This window comes from Pristiophorus japonicus, chromosome 14 (assembly GCF_044704955.1).
Source record: "Pristiophorus japonicus isolate sPriJap1 chromosome 14, sPriJap1.hap1, whole genome shotgun sequence".
Lineage (NCBI taxonomy): Eukaryota > Metazoa > Chordata > Chondrichthyes > Pristiophoridae > Pristiophorus > Pristiophorus japonicus.
The window spans coordinates 124,478,563-124,500,145 of record NC_091990.1 but is presented as its reverse complement, the minus strand read 5'-3'; the positions used below and the strand labels follow the sequence as shown (position 1 = coordinate 124,500,145).

The 21,583-nt window shown below is 38.9% G+C and overlaps 1 protein-coding gene across 8 annotated transcripts in view; it reads left to right on the top strand.

The window, feature by feature from the left end:
* LOC139280084 (liprin-alpha-1-like) overlaps nucleotides 1–21,583 on the top strand; it is a 150,203-nt gene that overhangs the window by 107,080 nt on the left and 21,540 nt on the right. For 6 of the 8 annotated variants that reach the window (XM_070899584.1, XM_070899590.1, XM_070899589.1 and 3 more), the window contains 11 exons: nucleotides 15–238; nucleotides 616–853; nucleotides 3,949–3,978; nucleotides 5,747–5,892; nucleotides 6,925–7,097; nucleotides 10,699–10,789; nucleotides 12,668–12,749; nucleotides 14,145–14,345; nucleotides 16,362–16,537; nucleotides 17,491–17,588; nucleotides 20,899–21,074. In XM_070899584.1, coding sequence (XP_070755685.1) covers nucleotides 15–238; nucleotides 616–853; nucleotides 3,949–3,978; nucleotides 5,747–5,892; nucleotides 6,925–7,097; nucleotides 10,699–10,789; nucleotides 12,668–12,749; nucleotides 14,145–14,345; nucleotides 16,362–16,537; nucleotides 17,491–17,588; nucleotides 20,899–21,074 — 1,635 coding nt within the window. The remainder of the gene's footprint in view (nucleotides 1–14; nucleotides 239–615; nucleotides 854–3,948; nucleotides 3,979–5,746; nucleotides 5,893–6,924; nucleotides 7,098–10,698; nucleotides 10,790–12,667; nucleotides 12,750–14,144; nucleotides 14,346–16,361; nucleotides 16,538–17,490; nucleotides 17,589–20,898; nucleotides 21,075–21,583) is intronic. The other 2 variants (XM_070899587.1, XM_070899585.1) reach the window with 2 other exon arrangements.

Below are 21,583 nucleotides of genomic sequence, written 5' to 3'. Positions count from 1 at the left end.
ACTTTTATGAGCAGGTCCAGACGCTGAATGAGCAAGAATGGGAGCGTGCACAGCAAGCCAGTGTCTTGGCTAATGTGGCCCAGGCCTTTGAGAGTGATGCCGAAGTGTCAGATGCAGAAGATGATAGGGAGACGATATTCAGCTCTGTTGATCTGCTGTCACCAAGTGGTCAGGCTGATGCCCAAACATTGGCTATGATGCTTCAAGAACAGTTGGATGCCATCAATAATGAAATAAGGTTAGTCTTGTTTGTTTGTTTATATTTTAGAAAAAGATGACTTCAGTAAATATCTACAACAGTAAAGGAGCTTTGCATTTGAAAACTACTGAATAAAAGATGTTCGTGTTGAGTATATAAATTGGCTTGAAAATGATTTCAAGCCAAACAAATGACTAAAATATTTAAGTTACAGTATGTCATTCTATGAGGCTTAATTAAAATCTCAATGGAGGAGTGCACAGTGTGTTTCATTTGATAACTCCACTTGTTAGCTTGGGGAAAAACTTATGATACTTAAATTTGGAATCTTCTCATTTGTTATTTTGTACTAAGATTAATTTATTGGAGAGAGAAAATGAAAAAGGGATCTAAGTTTTTACCAAATTATTTTGCAGGCTGATCCAAGAAGAAAAGGAGTCAACACAGCAGAGGGCAGAAGAAATCGAGAGTCGAGTGGGCAGTGGTAGCCTTGATGGTCTGAATCTTTGTCGGTACAGAGGGGGTACACTCCCTGCATCATTTACTGGTTCATCCCTTGCCAGTTCCTCTCCACCTGGTAGTGGACACTCCACGCCCAGACGAACCCCTCGAAACCCTGCTCATGAGATTGACAGGCTAGGTGTCATGACCCTGGTAAGTTTAAAAGCTTTGTATTGTACGGTAGCAATATCTTTATCATTAGCAGTGGTCCTTTGTAAAGCACGTGGTCACATACTAACATTGAAATTGCTCCGTGCAGTCAGAATATCTACTATTGATGAATGTGCATTAGCAGTGTTTTGGTTTACAATGATTGCAAGTTAAGGGAATTAAAGAAAATTGGTGGATTTTTTTTTTATGTACCCTACGCAGGCAAGTTGAATATAGACCTTGCTAAAAACATCATCATGATTTTAAGTGATTCAGTTAGAATTATGGTGAACATTAATTTTAGCCCAATATTACCACCCTGTGATTTTGAGATAACTTTAACCAAGGTTCATGTATTTTAGAATGTTGAGCTAGAGCGTGTACGTATTTCCATGTTTGTCAGTATGTCTGTCTTGTCACTCTGAAGATGACATTACTAAAAATAAGAACTTGAGCAAAATCCTTACTGATGAATTTGAACTGCAATATATTTAACTTTTATTGTATCTTGTGAAGGAAGAATGATGGGCAACAGGGAACAGGGAGACTCCAAAATCTTACTGGTGACTAATCTTAACTTTAGAGCTCTTAATACTGCGAGAAGAAATAGTTGATCACGAACATTTAGTACTTTGTCTCGCCTTATTTCCCAGGCCTTAACCTTAGCATGTGTTGTTTGTGGAAGTAGAAAGCGGTGAAGATGTGAGCAGTGCTCAACTTCACCAAATATTGAGCGACACATCTGTTTTAATCATTGGCATGTGATTCCAGTTATACCAAGTACTTTGTTGATAACCAAATATATTGGCCCTGAAATTGCGGTCGGAGGCGTATCTCCGGAGTACACCTCCGACCCACAAAATCATGTTTAAAAAAATTTGTCCCTGGGATGTGGGAATCGCTGTAGGTTGCGAATCGACCTGGTGGCAGCGAGTAATGGCCCACGGATCCCAGGAACGCAGGTGGTGCAGAGCATACCTGGGATCACGTGGATCTGGTCCTCCAATCACAAAGCAGAATTCCACTTGATTCATTTTCGAAGGGAATCCCCTAATGAGATGTAATGAAATCCTGAAATCAAATGCAATTACAATTTTCCTGAATTGGAATTTTATTCATAATGACCTTCATTCCACCAACCTCGATTAAATTTTTTGCTAATTTTAGACATCATTAAAACTGTAATCCAGGCCAATATTTGCATAAACTTATTTCATACACTGTACGTGCATAATTTACAATATGAAAATGTTTCATTAATGGCATAGCTATCCCCTTACGCTGATGCAAACAGGCCCTGTACCCGTTTGCATCAACCATAAAACCTAGGTGGGCAATTGCTGGCCAGTCGGTGGTCAAATAGCCCCACTCTGTGCTAGCGATTGCTTTTTCATGGCCCCCATGGATGGCTTGTCGTTGACGGACTGCAAGTTCCAGATGCAGAAATCCCGAACTTGTGGTGTATACACACAACAATTTCAAGGCCAATATTCATATCTTTTTATTGTCGAGATTACTGTTGATACTGACAATAATAAGGATTTTAAGGCCACACCTGATGGCTATATGCCACCACCACTGATGCAGAATACTACATTCCCCTGGGGACATGTAATGATTATTTATTTGGTTTGGTATGTAGCCAAGACTCTCCTTCTGCCTTTAAAACGTCCGTCAATTATTCTCATGGCTTTCACTCTGTATGTTACCATGAATATAAGTGGGCCAGAAAGCAGCATCTCATAAATTGTAGAAACTCGTATGAAATACATGGAACTAAAAGTATTCTTTGGGCCATGTGGCACATATGATTAAACATTGCAAATGCCTCCTTTATTTTCTTTCTGTGCGGTCTCTGGTGGATGGAATTAAAGTTGAGCTTTGCAGCTTTCAGTGCAAGATTGTTTTCAGGCAGAGTTACCACAAGAACTGTCTGGATAATGTTAAGTAACTTTATGAAGTGCTTGCTTTCAGGTGAGTCTGGTTGTCTTTCAGAGCTGTAGATTCATTATTTGATTAATACACTACAGTATCGTATTTAAGTGCAGCTTTCACTTCAGCTTTTGGTGGCGTAATGTGTTATTTCTCATGTCGCCATTTTCTTGTTCCTTCTTTGTTTAATCTGAACTCCGTTCCTCCCTTTTTTCCATGGCAATTTTAGTCTGTTCCAGCATTCTTTCCTTATCCAATGCTCTGATTCTCATCAAACTTTTTTTTTTACACATCACATTATCATCGCTCAGTTTCATCGCATAGCCATTCTGAAAAAGCAAAAGGATTCTTTTAGCTTATTCAATTTGATGGTTGCATCGCAGCTATTGGTTGCCTGTATTTTGCCTATGCAGAACTTTGCATCAGGTGACGTAGTTATCCCTTGGTATGACCTGCAAACAGATGATTTATTTCTTGTCCATCTAGTTCTTTACTAAAATGTAAGAGCTATCCTTTGGAAAGTGGAGAAATGTGCAACAACTGTATTAGATTGTACTAAACTGTTAGCAGCAAAATGTAATAAATGTTGCTCAAACAAGATTAATAATTTAATGGCCAAACAGGTTGACTACTTGAGATGCGTGATGTGTCAGATGAAGCCAACTAATGTACATATTATATCAACACAGAATATAAATTTCCAGTTAAGCCATGTTGGGGAAACTAGTCTAAAATATCTCTAGATAGACCTGGAAATATATAACAGCTGTACAAATTGACTTCTGTATTACCCTGTGGTTTTCAATGTTGACAGCTAAACCACGACTGAAGGGTAACCATTAGCTGCTTTGCAACAAGTGTAATTCATGAAGAGTTAATATAGCCCATATACAGTAGATAGCTAGCTGTAGCTGCTCAATTTTCGTAAAGAATGTGAGTTTAATCCTTTTGAAGACTTCATCTGTAATCATCAAAAACGCTTGGTCTCAACAAACGCAAACCTTTTTGAAATGAATAAAATTTATACTGTTCCAAAAAAAATCTACCCAGCCTTCCCTGTTTCTCTGTTGCTTGTGTGATTTCTGATGCAGCTACATCTTGTGTAATCTTTTAAATCTGTTTTTTAACCTTAACTACTCTCTCTTTTCTTTGCATGTGTCTGTCAGCCTAGTGATTTAAGGAAGCACCGTAGGAAGGTAAATGTATAAAAATGTATAAAACTTTGATTACCTGGCATCAGGTTGTTGTATGAGACACATTATGGTAATCTGCATTTCAGTCACTGCAACAGTAGCATCTCCCTGCTGAGTAATGTGGTATATTCCTTTTATTCCCAGCGCCCCCCCCCCCCCAAATCCTAGTCCAGAATATTTGTGTAATGTCTCTTTAAAGTACAAGTGAAGCAGCTAATATTGCACAAAATCAAAATTCACTTATCACCATTCCTACTATTCTTAAAGTTGGAAGGTTTGACCTTATTCACCACAAGACCTCTGAATTCAACACTAGGGTGGCTTTGGTATGGAGGATGGCTATCTTGTAGTGCTATGACGAGCCTACTTCAGAGATTCCCCAAGGCAAGGGTTTGCAGATTTCTGTGCCTCTCCTCTCTGTGATAACTTCTGTTGGTGCCATCAGAATGAATAACACTAAATTATTTTAAAGGATTGCTCACAGTCTTTCCTCCCCAACCCCTGTGCCAGGTCCATAATTTCCTATTGCAGTCTTTAGTGAAGATTGACGAACAGTTAGGGACACCAACCCAGATTCTCCCAGCACAGAGAATCTTAAACCCTTTGATCGCCTCAGGTGTAGGATATGTCAGTAAAGTACCATGCTGACTTTGTTTGTCAGAGGAAAGCTGCAGAGCACTGTAAAGCCCCACGGGCAGCAACCATAGGTATCACATTGTCCGTGAGTAAAGAATATTATGTAGGTAACAAGTTAAACTGATGTAAGCTTTAGCAATGTGATTGACTCTTAACTGCCCTCTGAAATGGCTTAGCAAGCCATTTAGTTGTATAAGGTGGCTCACCACCACCACCTTCTCAAGGGCAATTAGGGATGGGCAATAAATACTGGCCTTGCCAGTGATGCCCTCATCCCATGAATACATTTCTTAAAAATTTACCCAGAAAATGTTTTTTTAATGTCTGCAACTACTTACTTTAACATACTCAATATTCTAATAAATTAGTTCGCACAGTACCTGAACTGAGAAGATAGTGGGGCTAAGTGTTTAATGCTCAGAGGGTTTGATCCTCATTTTGTTCATTTTTGATCCAAGCCATGTTGGGTGGAAGCTATGGTGTTTTCTCCATGGGGAAAAATCGACTTGGACGTCCCATCTGGAGGTAGAGTTGTGAGTCATTGCAGAGTTGTGAGTTGGGGATAAATTGTGCAAAGAAAACATAACCCAACTTTTATGTTCACACTTGTAACCTACATGAAAGTCAAAACCACATCCATGGTTGTAGTCTGCAGGACTTCAGAATGCTGTACGGTTGTCCCATTATACAAAGAAAGAAAGATTGGTGCTTGCTTATCTTTTTCTTTCCTAACAATACATCTGCTTCACTTGACACCATGGATTTTTCTGCTCTTTTGTTTGTGGCTTTTGCTACTTTTCATTTTGTTTATAAACCTGCAAAGTTATGTAGATTGGTTAATAAATTTGAAATGAGAGCTCTTGCATTGTCTAGTTCTTTCCAAAAATCCAATGTTAGAATCCTGTACTTTTATTTAAAATTTACTCTTCATTTGTAAAGTATTGATGCAGCTTCCTGTGCCATGATAATTCTGTACCAGTATCGGTTTGTTGATGTAAGCTCCTTTGTGCCTGTGAGATCAATGTGACCCTAATGTAATGTTTGGCTTATGTAATGGTGTCAGCTTTTTGTGAATCCAGTTCTGTATTAATTGACTTTTTTTTTAACGCATTTACAACAACTTCTATAATCTCAGATATCAAAAGAGGACGCGAGGGAAGACAAAACAACGATAAAGTGTGAAATCTCACCACCCTCCACACCAAGGTCCATTCGATTGGACAGGGTTAACCAAGGTGCCGGTCATACCATCAGTCAGGAGGACATTCGGGACATAAGAAGGTGAAACAATTTTCCAAATAGATGTAATTCATGCAACTATTTGCTTTCCCATCTACATTTCTTTGCTTAGTCGGTGAGCTAATCTACAGAAATATGGTACAATATTCTAAACAGATCTGATGATCAATCTGGATATTGGGATATTCGTGGCATTTTAGCAACAAAAACTAATGTAGAAATGTATTTTGATCTTTGACTAGGTGAGCAGTTGACAGACATTTGTTACAAACTGATTTTGGCAAAATGTTGACGTGAAGCCACTTAACCAGGAAGTCATTTAACCAGGAAGTTGTCATATAACTGATTACATTCAAACACATAATACTGAGTAGGGTATTTAATTGTCAAGAGAATTGGTTAGCACAGCATTGGATGGGCAATCAAAGCTAATTTTAGAACCTTCGCTAGAAATGTATTTAAAACACTGGCATGTTTTACTTGAAAGTCACATTCAGTTGCCAGAATGGTATTTGCTGTCTGCAAATTCACTTAATTTATATTTTTTGAATAAACTCACCAATTTGGAATAATGTCTGCCTAATATTGCATTCATTATTTGAAATCGTAGGGAGGAGTGATTTGTTTTAGAAAATTGCCTAATGTAGATTTGAAAAATTGCTGTTTTGGATAAGAGTATGTCTATCATTTTTGTGATAGAATCTCGATGCTGATAACCTTACTGAAGGCTGAATGTGTTTGGTCCGGTGCTCAGATTTTGGGTGCCTTATTGATAAAATACTGTTGTGGGTCCTGGAAGCTCGAGTGAAATTTTGTGGAATACAGAATTGTCTTTCTTGATTGAAAATAAAGCTTTTAATTGTGAATTTCTCTAGTCCGGCAATTTTGAATCCAGACTGCTTGAAATTTGCTTCTACGTTTTTAGATTGATGATGCAGCTTAAATTGAGTTAGGTTACTGTTCTTGCTGTTGTATGTTTGAACACACAGGTACAAACACTAATTCTCTCTTTTTACTTTCCTAACTTAAATACTTTTTTTATATACAAATGTGTATGTGTATACACACACACAGTTCAACTGGGTCACAAGATGGCCAAGTCAGCAACCCCAGTAGCAGCAACAGCAGCCAAGATTCTCTTCATAAAGCCCCCAAAAAGAAAAGTATAAAGTCTTCTATTGGGCGCCTGTTTGGTAAGAAAGAAAAAGGTCGGCTTGGACAGTCCAGCAAAGATCCCACAGGGCAAGGTTGGTTTGGAAGTCAATAAGTAAACTTTGGAATAAGTTTTAAGTTTACTTTTTTGTCATTAAATTTATATTTTGTTGACTATAATTTGCTTTTAACCCCTATGTATCTGAAGTCCTACGAGATTTTGTCCCTACATTCACCTAATTTGTTCATGTTCTACTTTCTTCTTTCTCTTTGACCAAATGACTGTCCATCAATCTTAGCCCACTTTCCTTGCTACCTTTCCAAGTTCAGGTTGCACCTCCACTCTGGTGTTCTTGATTGATGTTTTGATTTGATTTGAATTTTGGATTGCTTTTTGTGTTTAATTTTTGAGTGCACGTTGGTCGTAGACTTGGCATGAAAGCTTTGTTGTAAAAATAGCCATATAGTTCAGTTAATTTTGAGAGCTGAGTTAATAACTACTGATGTTCATCATGTGGTAGTTTGACCACCTTCAGGTTTTACCAAGATGGGGAACCTTTTTGGAAATGGGGGTCAAATAAAAAGACATAGCATGGTTTAAAGCGTAAGCTGCTATTTTTGCTAGTCTGTACCCAATGAGCAGCTTTGACTTTATAAAAAAAAAAGGAAAACTAGTGAGCGCTTATTTCAGAAATCATACAAAGCATGATTCTAGAATCCCTCTCCTCACCTTGAACAAAAATGTTTAAGAAGCTCTTAGTCCCATTCCAGATTATTACAATTTTACACAATCTGATGAGTTGATTGCCGAAAACATTTGTGGAAATTAAACAATAGCTGGTTTTTAGTTCATCTGTCAGTCTGAAAGCGAGTTCATTATATGCAATAAGTTCAAAGCGTTTTAACACACCTGCCACAAATCTGTAGTTTTTAAAATTTAAAACAATTGTTTTCCAAAGCAGAATTTCTTCAATAAAATTAGTTATCCCTGCGATTTTAATCTTCAGGGTCACCTGAATAACTTGAGGCCTCAATTGGACCTAATTCTGTATGTTGCCTTGACTCAACACTGAACTCATTTCTAACATGGGCACAATAATGACATTAGCTAGTAAAACTTTTTGGTTTTTAATAACACCTCCATTTAGAAATATCCATTGATTTGCACTTGGGATAAACCTTTAACTTTTTGCCTGGCATTGCACACTATAGAAACTGCCCAATTTTCATTTCCATTAAAATCATCACCAAGGCCAGCTTTATGCCCAGGCAGCAAGTTGAAAATCTAACCCATAGAGTTGTGTGGACTCCTGAATTTTTTTTAAATTCAGTTCATGGGATGTGGGCATCCCTAATTGCCCTTGAGAAGGTAGTGGTGAGCTGCCCTCTTGAATCACTGCAGTCCATGTGGTGAAGGTACTCCCACAGTACTGTTAGGGAGGGGGTTCCAGGATTTTGACAATGAAGGAACAATGATATATTTCCAAGTTAGGGTGGTGTGTGATTTGGAGGGGAGCTTGCAGGTGGTGGTGGTCCCATGCGCCTGCTGCCCTTGTCCTTCTAAGTGGTAGAGGGTGCGGATTTAGGAGGTGCTGTTGAAGAAATCTAAAGTGCACGGCACTGTTAGAATTTCAAAATGTGATCTGAGGCATTGATTTTTGATTTTTTCTTTTAATTGGCTTGTGAACATTGCATTTGCTAATTTGTTTTAATTTGTGAGGGAGCTCAACCTTAATTAAAAAGCCATTTTGTTTACTCGTGTCCCCTACTGAAGGCAATGAAAACTTGTGAATTGACACTAATGAGTGTAGAGAAGCAGGCTTCTCATTGTAATAGACAGAGCGGGCACTTCCATTATTTTATTTGGTACTGCATTTAGTATCCCTACCAAGGTCAGAAACTCATCACATCAGGAAAGTTCAATAGTAAATGTCTGCAAAGACTGGTCTTTTTAAGTAGGTTATTGTGAGTCATTTCATAACGATGAATTAAAACACTCTAACAACACAAATTCTCTTGCATGTACGTAGATGTTGAGTTACAGCAGCTTATGTAATAGCAATCTATTTATAATGCTCTCTTCGTGACCGAAGGGCATCCTAAAGTGCTTTACAAATTGGAGAATGAAGGAAAGAAAGAAAGAATTGAAATGGGGTTGGGGGGGGTGGAGTTGAGAGGTGAAGAGAAATGTCTTTAATTGGGTTTTAAAAGCAAAGATGCAAGAGGTGAGGCTAAATGAAGTTCTAGAAGGCAGGGGCATGGTAATTTAAAGAGCGGCTGCCAATGGAGAAAGGATAGACTAGTGTCCAAAGAGTGAAACACTGAAGGGACCCCTTGGGTAGGATGGGGCGAGGCTGTGGAGCCATTTGGAAGAGAAGATAAGGATCCTGAAACTGATTTGTACAGGGATCCACTGGAGCTTAGCAAGGATTGGTATATGGAAGAGCAAGGTTTTGAGCTGATATTCTAAATGACTTGCAGCTTGTGGGAGTGGGAAGGCTAGCCAGCAGCGCATCAGGAGAAGTTGACCTTTGTAAGAAAAGCATGTAGCAGAGTCTCAGCAACAGTGCGGGAGAAGTGCAAGTGGCAATGGTGGAAGGAAGCAGTCTTGATGACTGAGCAAATGTGAGAAAGAAAGCTCAACATGGGTTTAAGTACATTCTTTGGAAGAAAAGATTGAGTTCAAATTCTGTACTCTGACGTTATCCTCGTGCTATTTTGTTTTATCAGCCCCAGAAAAAGTGCAGCCCATATTGCATAGTAGAAAACAAATGTAATGAAGCAGGTTTTTAAGTACTTGTACTTGATCTGACCTTTCCTACTAGCTTTTGAGCAATGCAATTGGCATGGGTTTTATTTAATTCCAAGCTTGTGCAATTAGTGAATATAATCTTTGGGGGCGTTTTGTTTCCTGATATGCTGAAGTACTTGAATACCATTTGCTAGCAAAAAATAGTATTAAAAGTGTTTGCATGTCAGAATTGAAATTTTCTTGTCTGCATTAATATTACTTGCACACATTAATACTTTTGGGGACAATAACTTGTAATTGCTGTGTGTAATGTGGAGTGATTTGATATCTGGATGATGTTTTCAATGTTAACTGTTGGGGTGTGTATTACTTTTTGCTTTCCTGCATAATAGATGGGGGACGGTTGGGTAATAAGTGGAACCCGCATAAAATTTTATCACATTTTAATTAATATTTTGAAATCATTTTTAATAGGTATTCATTAGGCTTATTAATTTTGTATTCTGAACACTGAAATTTCAACTGGAACCTTAATTGAGCTAACAACAAGCAATCATAATTTTTTTTAAATAATGTACACTTTCTCTCCTTTCAACTATTTTTTAAAAAAAATGCACATATAAAAATCACCTGTCTTTTTGGATCTCACACAGCCTTCTGAATTCCTTTAGACTCCCAACCACTAACTGCCCACATGCATACATACATCTGCTGAGTTTCCTTCATTCTGCTCCCAGTGAGCTATTCAGAGCTTTCGATGTCCAGGCTTCTCGCAGCTTCCTCTTGAGCTCCTTTGAAAGTGTTGTTACATTTTTGATATTTTATATTCAGGTGGGGGGTAAATAAAATGTAATTCAAAATCCAATTCACAATATTTGACTTGAAACTAGGTTAGATAATTTACTCCCATGAACGGTATAATGATTTAACTTTAAACTTTATAGCTGGCCTACCAGATATGGAAACCTGTCCTCAGGATACCTTGGGACTCAGTAAACTTGGCCAAGCAGAAAAAGATAGAAAGTTGAAAAAGAAGTAAGTTTTCTTTTCAAACTTTTTCTGAAGTAGTAACAAAAGTGCATGGCTATTTTGACTCCATTACACCAATTATTATTTTTTTAAACTGCAGTGGTATTTAAAATCGTTCATACTGCACAAATGGCAAAGTTTAAAATGCACACCAGCAATGTCTTTTGAACAATGTATGAACTGAGAAGGAAACTTGGCTCCTCCCAATACCCTTTCCTTCCCTCCCCCCCCCACCACATCCGTTCCTTTCCCCAATCATTTTACTTTTCATTTAAAATTAGTGTTTTACGCATTTTTTTTTCTTCATTTCTTTCCCTTCTTATGTTATTATTCACTCCATGACCTTAGTAGTAAATCAGGGTAAGTTCATTTATCATTAACTTTCATGAATGCATTGGGTTTGCTCTCTGGCTCTATGTCAATGTCTGATGGCAAAGGGAACTTTGTTTTTCTCTGGAATGTGTTGAATGCAGGAATATAACTTGGAATGCGAATATTTCCATTGGGTTCCAGTTTGTAAACAAGAGGGACATTATTATTTTTAATTAAATGTGTTTTGGACAGAGTATAGCAAACGGTTTAAAAAGTGGGTGTAGATTTAAAATGTTGTAGCTTCACCCAACAATCTTAAGAGTTCCAGACCTATAATGTCAGCCTTCCAAACAGAGGATCGCAGGTTTGAATCCCTGACTGAGTTGGCACCATTGGTTAAGTTTCACCAGGCTAGTTGGGAGAAGAAATGGCTGTGTATCTGTCCTACCTCATCATAGAATTGTGCCTCTGCCAGCCAGTCGTGAAGCGGCATTATTGACTGTGCTCTGTGGAGGTACCTGTGGATCAAGACCTGTATTTAATGCTGGAAGTGGTGATATTGGAAGTTGAGTCTTCATCGCCAGATCTGGCTTAACCACCACAAGCAATACAGTCTCAGCAGTGAAGTCCTGTTTCTCCAGAAAATTCCTCGTGCACAATATACTCGCTCCCATCACCTTGATGTTACCAAGCTCCGTTGCCTAAAGAGTATCAGTATTCCCCTTGCCTGCCCAGGATTCTTGTCTTCAAATTGCTTCATAGCTTTATCCAATTCGACTTCTAAAATCTACAGCCGTATCTGCTGGCCAACACATGCTGTTCCTCTGACTGGATTATTCTTTGTTCCTTGCCCCCTCAACCCTTCCAGCATCGACAAATCTTCCAACCATTGTGTGTCTGTCCCCTAGAATGTCTTCCTAAATATTTCTATCTTAGAGCCTCACTCTGCTTTCAAATGCATCCTAAAAATATGCATCTTCCACTCAACTTTCAATTCCAAACCCAAAGTTCCTCACTTCCTGCTCAATATCCAAATCTTTTCTCTCCTGCGCCCTCCCCAGCCCCTCATAAAGCACTCTGAGATGTTTTTGTATGGGAAGCACCATGTAAATATAAGTTGAAGTTTCAGGGATGTGGAGTAATATTAGTACTTTATCATAACCTCAATAACTGGAACTCTTTGAAAATGAAAATACCATTTGGTGAATGGTAATGTGAATTAAAATGGTGTTTTTCTGTGTGGAGCTTCACTGTGTAACCAACACCTTCCTTGCATAAAGGAATGAGTTCCCTGACTTCTCTAACTGTCTTTTGCTTTAAAAAAAAATAACAATGTTTGCTCATGCTTTCCCATGAATATTTCATGTCGCAAGTTTTTATTGGTCTAACGCTCTCTATCTGCATGTACTAAGTAAGTATTTTAAAACTCTTACAACATAATCTAACTGTCGTAAAACTACAAGACTGTTTATTTTGACCTGAGTGTGTCGGGTGAAAATTAATAATGGTAGTCTTTTTAATTTTATTCATTTGAAATGAATCTGGTTTGTTAATAAGATATTTGTACTTTAGGACGGAATTATTGGAAGAAGCACGAAGACAAGGTCTACCCTTTGCACTATGGGACGGGCCCACTGTAGTCGTATGGCTGGAGGTGAGATTGCAGATTTTAAATGGAAGGTTAATGCAACTTGGGTTATAAAAAATATAGCTTGTGTTTTTTCATAATACTAGTCAATTTTCTATAGTACACAGGATCAATCACAGAACAAATCATGGTCTTTAGGTGAAGAGGAATGAGAAGATAGAAACATAGAAAATAGGTGCAGGTGTAGGCCATTTGGCCCTTCAAGCCCGCATCACCATTCAATAAGATCATGGCTGATCATTCCCTCAGTACCCCTTTCCTGCTTTCTCTCCATACCCCTTGATCCCCTTGGCCATAAGGGCCATATCTAACTCCCGCTTGAATATATCCAATGAACTGGCATCAACAAATCTCTGCGGTAGGGAATTCCACAGGTTAATAGCTCTCTGAGGGAAGAAGTTTCTCCTCATCTCAGTCCCAAACAGCCTGCCCCTTATCCTAAGACTGTGTCCCCTGGTTCTGGACTTCCCCAACATCGGGAATAATCTACCCGCATCTAACCTGTCCTGTGTAATTGGACCAGGTTGTGCAGACAATAGTTCAGTCCCCATTTTAAAGTCCATACACTCTGTCCCAAATTTAAATAATACTTGGATTTTATATTGCTACTTATAGTTAAATAGCAAAACTAAGGGCAATTGGTGATGCAGAGATGTAGATTTGGGTGGAGCCTAGTGGGTCTACGGTACAGGCTGAGGCGTTGGCATGTACCAAACTGAAGTGCTACAGTGCCACTACTGGCCAAAGGATATAATTACAACATTGCAAACTTCATAGAATCATAGAATGATGCAGCACAGAAGGAGACCTTTCTGCCCATTGTGCCTGTGCCGGCTCTTCGAAAGAGTTATCCAATTAGTTCTATTTCCTTGCCCTTTCCCCATAGGCCTAGAATTTTTTTCTTTTCAAGTATATATCCAATTCCCCTTGGAAAGTTACTATTTAATCTGTTTCCACCACCCTTTGATGCAGTGCATTCCAGATCAGCATAACTCACTACGTTTTTTTTTAAATTCTCCCCAAACTTAGACAAGTTTCATTCAAAAAGTAGACACACACATTTATATTGGGTGGGGGGGTGGTGGGGAGCTAACACAAAACTCTTACAACAGAAAGTAAGGTTTTGTAAACCACAACTGCAGGGAGACATGGGGGATAATTTTAATCTAACCCGCCCATCGGTTTTGTGGCCCGCTCGATTTTAATCTCGATTGAAGTCAATGAAATATTGGTCAGAGTGTAAAACGGGCGTTCCACCGATGATCTGGATTTTCCGCCTGGTGAGTTAGGTTGAAATTGGCTGCATAACATTTTTAAGTTGTGGTTGGTCAATTTGTGAAGTAATTTTTTGTACATCAATCTCTACCCGGAGCATTATACTGATTGTGTTTTTGTTTCCAGCTTTGGGTCGGAATGCCAGCTTGGTATGTGGCAGCGTGTAGAGCCAATGTAAAAAGCGGTGCTATTATGTCGGCCTTATCAGACACAGAAATACAGCGCGAGATTGGCATCAGTAACCCTCTCCACAGGTTAAAATTGCGTCTAGCTATCCAGGAGATGGTATCACTAACCAGTCCTTCAGCACCTCCAACATCTCGAACGGTAGGAACAAATCTCATTGCTCTAAGATTAAAACTAGTAACTGGATACATGAACTTTTCCAACGGTTCAGTAAGAATTTCAGTTGTGTGCCATGTTTTGTTTTGGAAATGATTTATTTTGCTGTTTTGAGTCTGTGAAGAGTTCACTACATATTGTGGAAGCCGATGCTAGAAAGTGTTTTAAGTTGGAGGCGATAAAATGCAATGTTTTATTATACCTGTATACTTATTTTAAGCAGAATCTTGTATAGAGTTATTAAGATAACCTCCTTCCCACGCCTGAACTGATCGGGAATGTCAGTCCTCAGCCACAAAGCTAGATTTTAGCAGCCTGATAAATAATAGTTTTGCAACTGCTCTGGCATCATTTTAAGGAACTGTAGCTTGAGCTTAAGCTAGCCTCCTTAAACATACCTGTTGCTTAATGATCTGCCACCTCTCCTCTTTATTACTGCTTTCCTGTCATTGGATTTGGTTGGGTCTCTATGGGTCATGTGATTAGTCCACTGGAAATGTCTGGTTAACACATGAAGAAATGGAAACTCTTGCTGCTACACCGCAAACGGTTAGTCCCACATGTTTAGTGGCTTCGGTCCGTGATCCCTTCCCCCTGTATCTTGTGCTTTCCAATCTTGTAAACGTGGTTATATATATTCAGTTGTAATTACTTTGGGGATTTTATCATTTCAATTGAAAATTAAAGTGGATGGATGCACATATACACATTGTGCATATGGCTTACTGAAAAACAATGTCTGTTAGTTTGGATTCTATCTTTGTTGTATCTCACCCAAGGGACTTTGCTATGTAAGCGGTACAACTCTCAGCTTTAATGCAAGTATAATCGAACATCCTTTCTATCAAATATGCAATAGGAATTGTGGAGGAAGCTAGATGGCCTACTCACATTCCGATCATATGAACCATTACATAATTTACAACTTGTACTGTACACAGCATTACATTATATTCTGTGCTGGAAGTTATCACAATAATGTGACTATTTTCAGAGCAGCTTCCATGAAACCGTAAAATAGCTAAACCTTGTGTTTGACAATCTTGATATATAGAAGGAACTTTAAAAAATAATATACCAGTTTTGTATCTGAATACATTCCTGTGGTTAAATAGCAAATACATAGTACAGAATATCGTCTTAGCAAGCAACTTTATTCTACTTATGAGAAAGATCATGATGTTTTCCTAACCAGTAACATAAAATGAGCATCCAATATTATCCATTGTATCTCATATGATTACAGACATGAGAGAACTTTATTTGCACATTGAAAATAATTCAAAGGATATTTTTCTTGTGTAGTAATCGTAGGTCTAAATTAATAGTATGCTTGTGTAGAAAGGTTGTTTCAAAATGCAGATTCATCAAGTACATATTTTCTATATCAGCCTAACAATCTATTGCATGACTATTTATTTAGCATGGATGTTTCTTTTAAACTTGCGCTTGAGGAATCTGTGCTTGGGATTTCACAGATTGCTGGTTTGTGTTGCATCCATTAGTAATACTGTCTGTGAGCTTACTAAACCAATATACCATTATTAACTTTATGATCCATGTTTTCCCCATGCTTTTCTAACTGCTTTAACATCAGGATGATGAAGAGGGCAGCTGGGCCCAGGTGGGCTTTTTAAAAATACATGTTTACTTGTTAGTTGGTAACTTGTTCTCCCTTTATTTGCTTGTGTTCTAATGTTAAAGTATTTCTCAAAGGCAATCATTTACACTAACTTAACATTTGCTGAGAATGTAGTTTTACACGGCAGTAAGACGATGTCTATTTTAAGACTGAATTATGTTTAGGTCAATATAAACAATGTGTTAATTGCCTGGGTTTGTTCCAGACTTCATTTCATGCTGTCATTAAGGAGTAAAAACCTGTTTCATTTGCCAACACTGATCCCCAGGATTAATAATCAAATCATTAAATATATGTCTTTGGTAATTAAAGTGGACTCCATGATAATATTGTGTATTTTTCTTTTGCGGGGAGTTAAGACTTTAGCATATGGGGACATGAATCATGAGTGGATTGGCAACGAGTGGCTTCCTAGCTTGGGTTTGCCTCAGTATCGCAGCTACTTCATGGAATGTCTTGTTGATGCTCGAATGCTGGACCATTTGACAAAAAAAGATCTACGGGGGCAGCTTAAAATGGTCGATAGCTTTCACAGGTACATTTCTTGGTGCTAGGTGCATCGTCGCATTCTTCGGATGATCTGGTAGTTTAAAAAAAAATGTTCTAGTATCAGACATGCAGGGATCATTTGATTAATTTGCTTTTGAAATTTTTATCCCTGGAATGCAACAATTAATTTAGGCTGTTTTGCAGTGCAAAAATCTGCACAACTTTAAATATATATATTTTTCTAAGTTTGTTGGGGAGATTATGGTGCAAGTTTGTAATTTTTTTTAAAAAGCCATAAGTAATTCAACCATGTGAACATTTTAATGAAATTTCAACACCTGATACAGGGTATATCTCTGCATTCGTTTTAATGAATCTATAATCCCCACGCTTGCAGATGAATGAAAACAGCTCAGAAAAGTATCAGCTGAGCTTAAGTTTTTGTTTTAAACAGTTTTGAGTGGAAAAGCCGATCTTAATTGAGCCAGGATTGAACAAGTGCCTCTTTTGCTGTTTATTTGCTGGAATTAAGCCACTTTAATTACTTTAAAGAGAGACAAATGACGTCATTGCGTATTTAACACTTCTGACATATTCCAGCAATAGTTTAGTTTACTTGTCACTTCCTGAAGATTAATCAAACTGCACGAAAAGTTAAATTGAAAGATAGCTATTTGGATGGATTCAACTGCTTAGGCTGAATCAAAATTGTAATCCGAAAGAAACATGGAAGTGTTAAAATGATTGGTGAAGTCAGGAATGGGTTTTTAACAACATCTGAATATTGAAATAAATTTTAAAAATGTAAAGGAAAAGATAAACTTACATTAAGGATATAAAAAATTAAACTGGAAGGATAAAAAATTTAAAGAAATTATCAGGAAAATAAACTTACCAGAGAACGATAAAAATAATTGAAGGTAAATGTATGAGCTCCAAAATGCTTGCTGGTTCACTCATGGTAGGCTTTGCCTAAATGTCTGTTTTGTTTTTAAACAGAAAAAGCCTACACTGTGGAATAATGGCTTTAAAAAGACTAAATTATGATCGCAAAGAATTGGAAAGGAGGCGTGAAGATGGCCAACATGACATTCGGGGTAATGGTTGTTGTGGTGTGGTGCTCTTGCCTCTGGTACAATCTCGCTTCCCAGGCCAACAGTGACCCAGCTTGTTGTGTGATACAACTCTCTCTTGGTCTTTATACTTTCAGGGCTTGAAGCAGGTTTTCAAACCAAAAACAGCCCAATATTTTCGATTTGGCTCCCTCCAAAATGGATAGTGAGACCCAGATAGAGGAAAACCTGCAACATTAATTTAACTAAATAATGTATAGATTTTTTTTTAAAGATGGCAGCCCTGCTCTACATCTCCACCACATGAATAGATCCCTCCATTGCCTCTGTTGCCAGACTGCAAATGTTTTATCTCATAATACTCCTGTGAAGCGACTTGGAACATTTCACTACGTTAAAGGCGCAATATAAACACGTTTGTTCACAATTTTTTTGTTAAACATTGGGAAGACTGAAGCTATCACTTTTGACCCATGGCACCGATTCCATACCCCTCCCAAGCCACATTCGGGTTGACCCAGACTGCTTGCAACCTCAGCACCCCATTTGACCCTGACCTGAGTTTCCAATCCCATAACCTCCCAGTTCCACAATATCTCCCTATCTCAGCCCATCTGCTGCTCACCCTTAACCATGCCATTGTCACCTCCAGACTTGACTATCCAACTGCTCTCCTGGCCGGCCTCCCATCCTCCACCCTTTTTAAAAACCAGCTCATCCAAAACTCTGCTGCCCATGTCCTAACTCGCACCATCACCCCAGTCCCTGCTGACCTACATTGGCTCCCACTTCTCCAATGCCTTCCATTTTTAAAATTCTTATCCTTGTGGTTAAAACCCCTATCTCTGGAGCCTCCTTCAGGCTTACAACTGCACCACTCCATCCAGAAGTCACTCATCTTCAGACCATGATCCCTTGTGCATCCCCCATCCCTGCTCTCTGCCTTCAGCTATCTAGGCCTTATGCTGTGACACAAATTGACCAGAAATAGCAGTGAACCTGGGGACTGGGAGAAATTTAGAACTCAGCAGAGGAGGACAAATGATTTGATTAGGGCAAGGAAAATAGAGTAAGAGAGGAAGCTTGCGGGGAACATTAAGACGGACTGCAAAAGTTTCTATAGATATGTAAAGAGAAAAAGGTTCGTAAAGACAAACGTAGGTCCCCTGCAGTCAGAATCAAGGGAAGTCATAATGGGGAACAAAGAAATGGCAGACCAATTGAACAAGTACTTTGGTTCGGTATTCACTAAGGAGGACACGAACAACTTCCGGATATAGAAGGGGTCAGAGGGTCTAGTAAGAAGGAGGAACTGAGGGAAATCCTTATTAGTCGGGAAATTGTGTTGGGGAAATTGATGGGATTGAAGGCCGATAAAATAATGGACTGCATCCCAGAGTACTTAAGGAGGTGGCCTTGGAAACAGCGGATGCATTGACAGTCATTTTCCAACATTCCATAGACTCTGGATCAGTTCCTATCGGGTGGAGGGTAGCCAATGTAACCCCACTTTTTAAAAAAAGGAGGGAGAGAGAAAATAGGGAATTATAGACCGGTCAGCCTGACCTCAGTAGTGGGTAAAATGATGGAATCAATTATTAAGGATGTCATAGCAGCGCATTTGGAAAGAGGTGACATGATAGGTCCAAGTCAGCATGGATTTGTGAAAGGGAAATCATGCTTGACAAATCTTCTGGAATTTTTTGAGGATGTTTCCAGTAGAGTGGACAAGGGAGAACCAGTTGATGTGGTATATTTGGACTTTCAGAAGGCTTTCGACAAGGTCCCACACAAGAGATTAATGTGCAAAGTTAAAGCACATGGGATTGGGGGTAGTGTGCTGACATGGATTGAGAACTGGTTGTCAGACAGGAAGCAAAGAGTAGGAGTAAATGGGGACTTTTCAGAATGGCAGGCAGTGACTAGTGGGGTACCGCAAGGTTCTGTGCTGGGGCCCCAGCTGTTTACATTGTACATTAATGATTTGGACGAGGGGATTAAATGTAGTATCGCCAAATTTGCGGATGACACTAAGTTGGGTGGCAGTGTGAGCTGCGAGGAGGATGCTGTGAGGCTGCAGAGTGACTTGGTTAGCTGAGTGGGCAAATGCATGGCAGATGAAGTATAATGTGGATAAATGTGAGGTTATCCACTTTGGTGGTAAAAACAGAGAGACAGACTATTATCTGAATGGTGACAGATTAGGAAAAGGGGAGGTGCAACGAGACCTGGGTGTCATGGTACATCAGTCATTGAAGGTTGGCATGCAGGTACAGCAGGCGGTTAAGAAAGCAAATGGCATGTTGGCCTTCATAGCGAGGGGATTTGAGTACAGGGGCAGGGAGCTGTTGCTACAGTTGTACAGGGCCTTGGTGAGGCCACACCTGGAGTATTGTGTACAGTTTTGGTCTCCTATCTTGAAGAAGGACATTCTTGCTATTGAGGGAGTGCAGCGAAGGTTCACCAGACTGATTCCCGGGATGGCGGGACTGACATATCAAGAAAGACTGGATCAACTGGGCTTGTATTCACTGGAGTTCAGAAGAATGAGAGGGGATCTCATAGAAACGTTTAAAATTCTGACAGGTTTAGACAAGTTAGATGCAGGAAGAATGTTCCCAATGTTGGGTAAGTCCAGAACCAGGGGTCACAGTCTAAGGATAAGGGGTAAGCCATTTAGGACCGAGATGAGAAGAAACTTCTTCACCCAGAGAGTGGTGAACCTGTGGAATTCTCTACCACAGAAAGTTGTTGAGGCCAATTCACTAAATATATTCAAAAAGGAGTTAGATGTAGTCCTTACTACTAGGGGGATCAAGGGGTATGGCGAGAAAGCAGGAATGGGGTACTGAGGTAGCCTGTTCAGCCATGAACTCATTGAATGGCTGTGCAGGCTCGAAGGGCCTAATGGCCTACTCCTATACCTATTTTCTATGTTTCTATAACCTCCACAAAAGATCTTCGCCTCTCTAATATTGTATTTTCCTTCAAGACCCTCCTTAAAACCCACCTGTTTGACCAATTGATTGGCCATCCCACCTATTATCATCTTTGGCGTGGCCTCCCTTTTTGTTTGATTACCCTCTTCGAAGCATGTCAGAACATTTTTCTACATTAGACGCGCACACATTAATTGTTTTTATCACACATTATCCAGTATGTATTATGAGTATCGTTTAATACTTAACGACCGCCGTGGCTTAAGAATAAATTTGCACAGTTTGTTCAATTAGATTGTTTAGATCTGATCTTACAGATTTGTAATCTGTTAAATATTGTAATGCAAAATGGACCACCTTCCCTCTGATGATTCTGTTCCCTTTACTTTTTACAGATGTTATGGTGTGGACTAATGAGCGAGTAATACGCTGGGTGCAGTCCATTGGACTTAAGGAATATGCAAATAGTCTTTTAGAAATTGGAGTTCATGGTGGACTACTTGCCCTAGACGAACTTTTTGATTACAATGCACTAGCTCTTTTGTTACAGATACCAATGCAGAATACACAGGTAAACAAAGGGAGCTAACATTTCAATATGTAGGAAAACCAGTTTGTGTACACTGTTTTCCAAACACTAATTTCTTTTAGACCAGCTATCAATCAAGTGAAGTCTTTATTTTAATTGCCTGTGTTTCACTTGTATGTAAAATTAAAATTTTCTGTCAAGTAGGTTTTTATGGTGTGATATGCAGTCTTGATAAAATTGCATTGTTTTTAGATAACATTTTTACGATAGTGAGCTTAAATGCATACAAGACGGAACATCCCAGTAATACTGCGGGGGAGAAAAACCTCACATTTTCTTCTTGTAGAAGTGGACCAAATACCAGTATATAAGCTGAACAACAGGTGATGTGATGCCAAAGGTTGGAGCTGAAAAGTGCAAGAAAGTAATGTGAAGTGGTATTGTGAGAAGTTACTTCTACTTTCGAGGGAAGTTAAGGGATTTAAGACATTTCCAGGGATTTTAAATTCAAAGATAATGTGCTCTCAAAACTGAGTGCATACTCTTCAGAT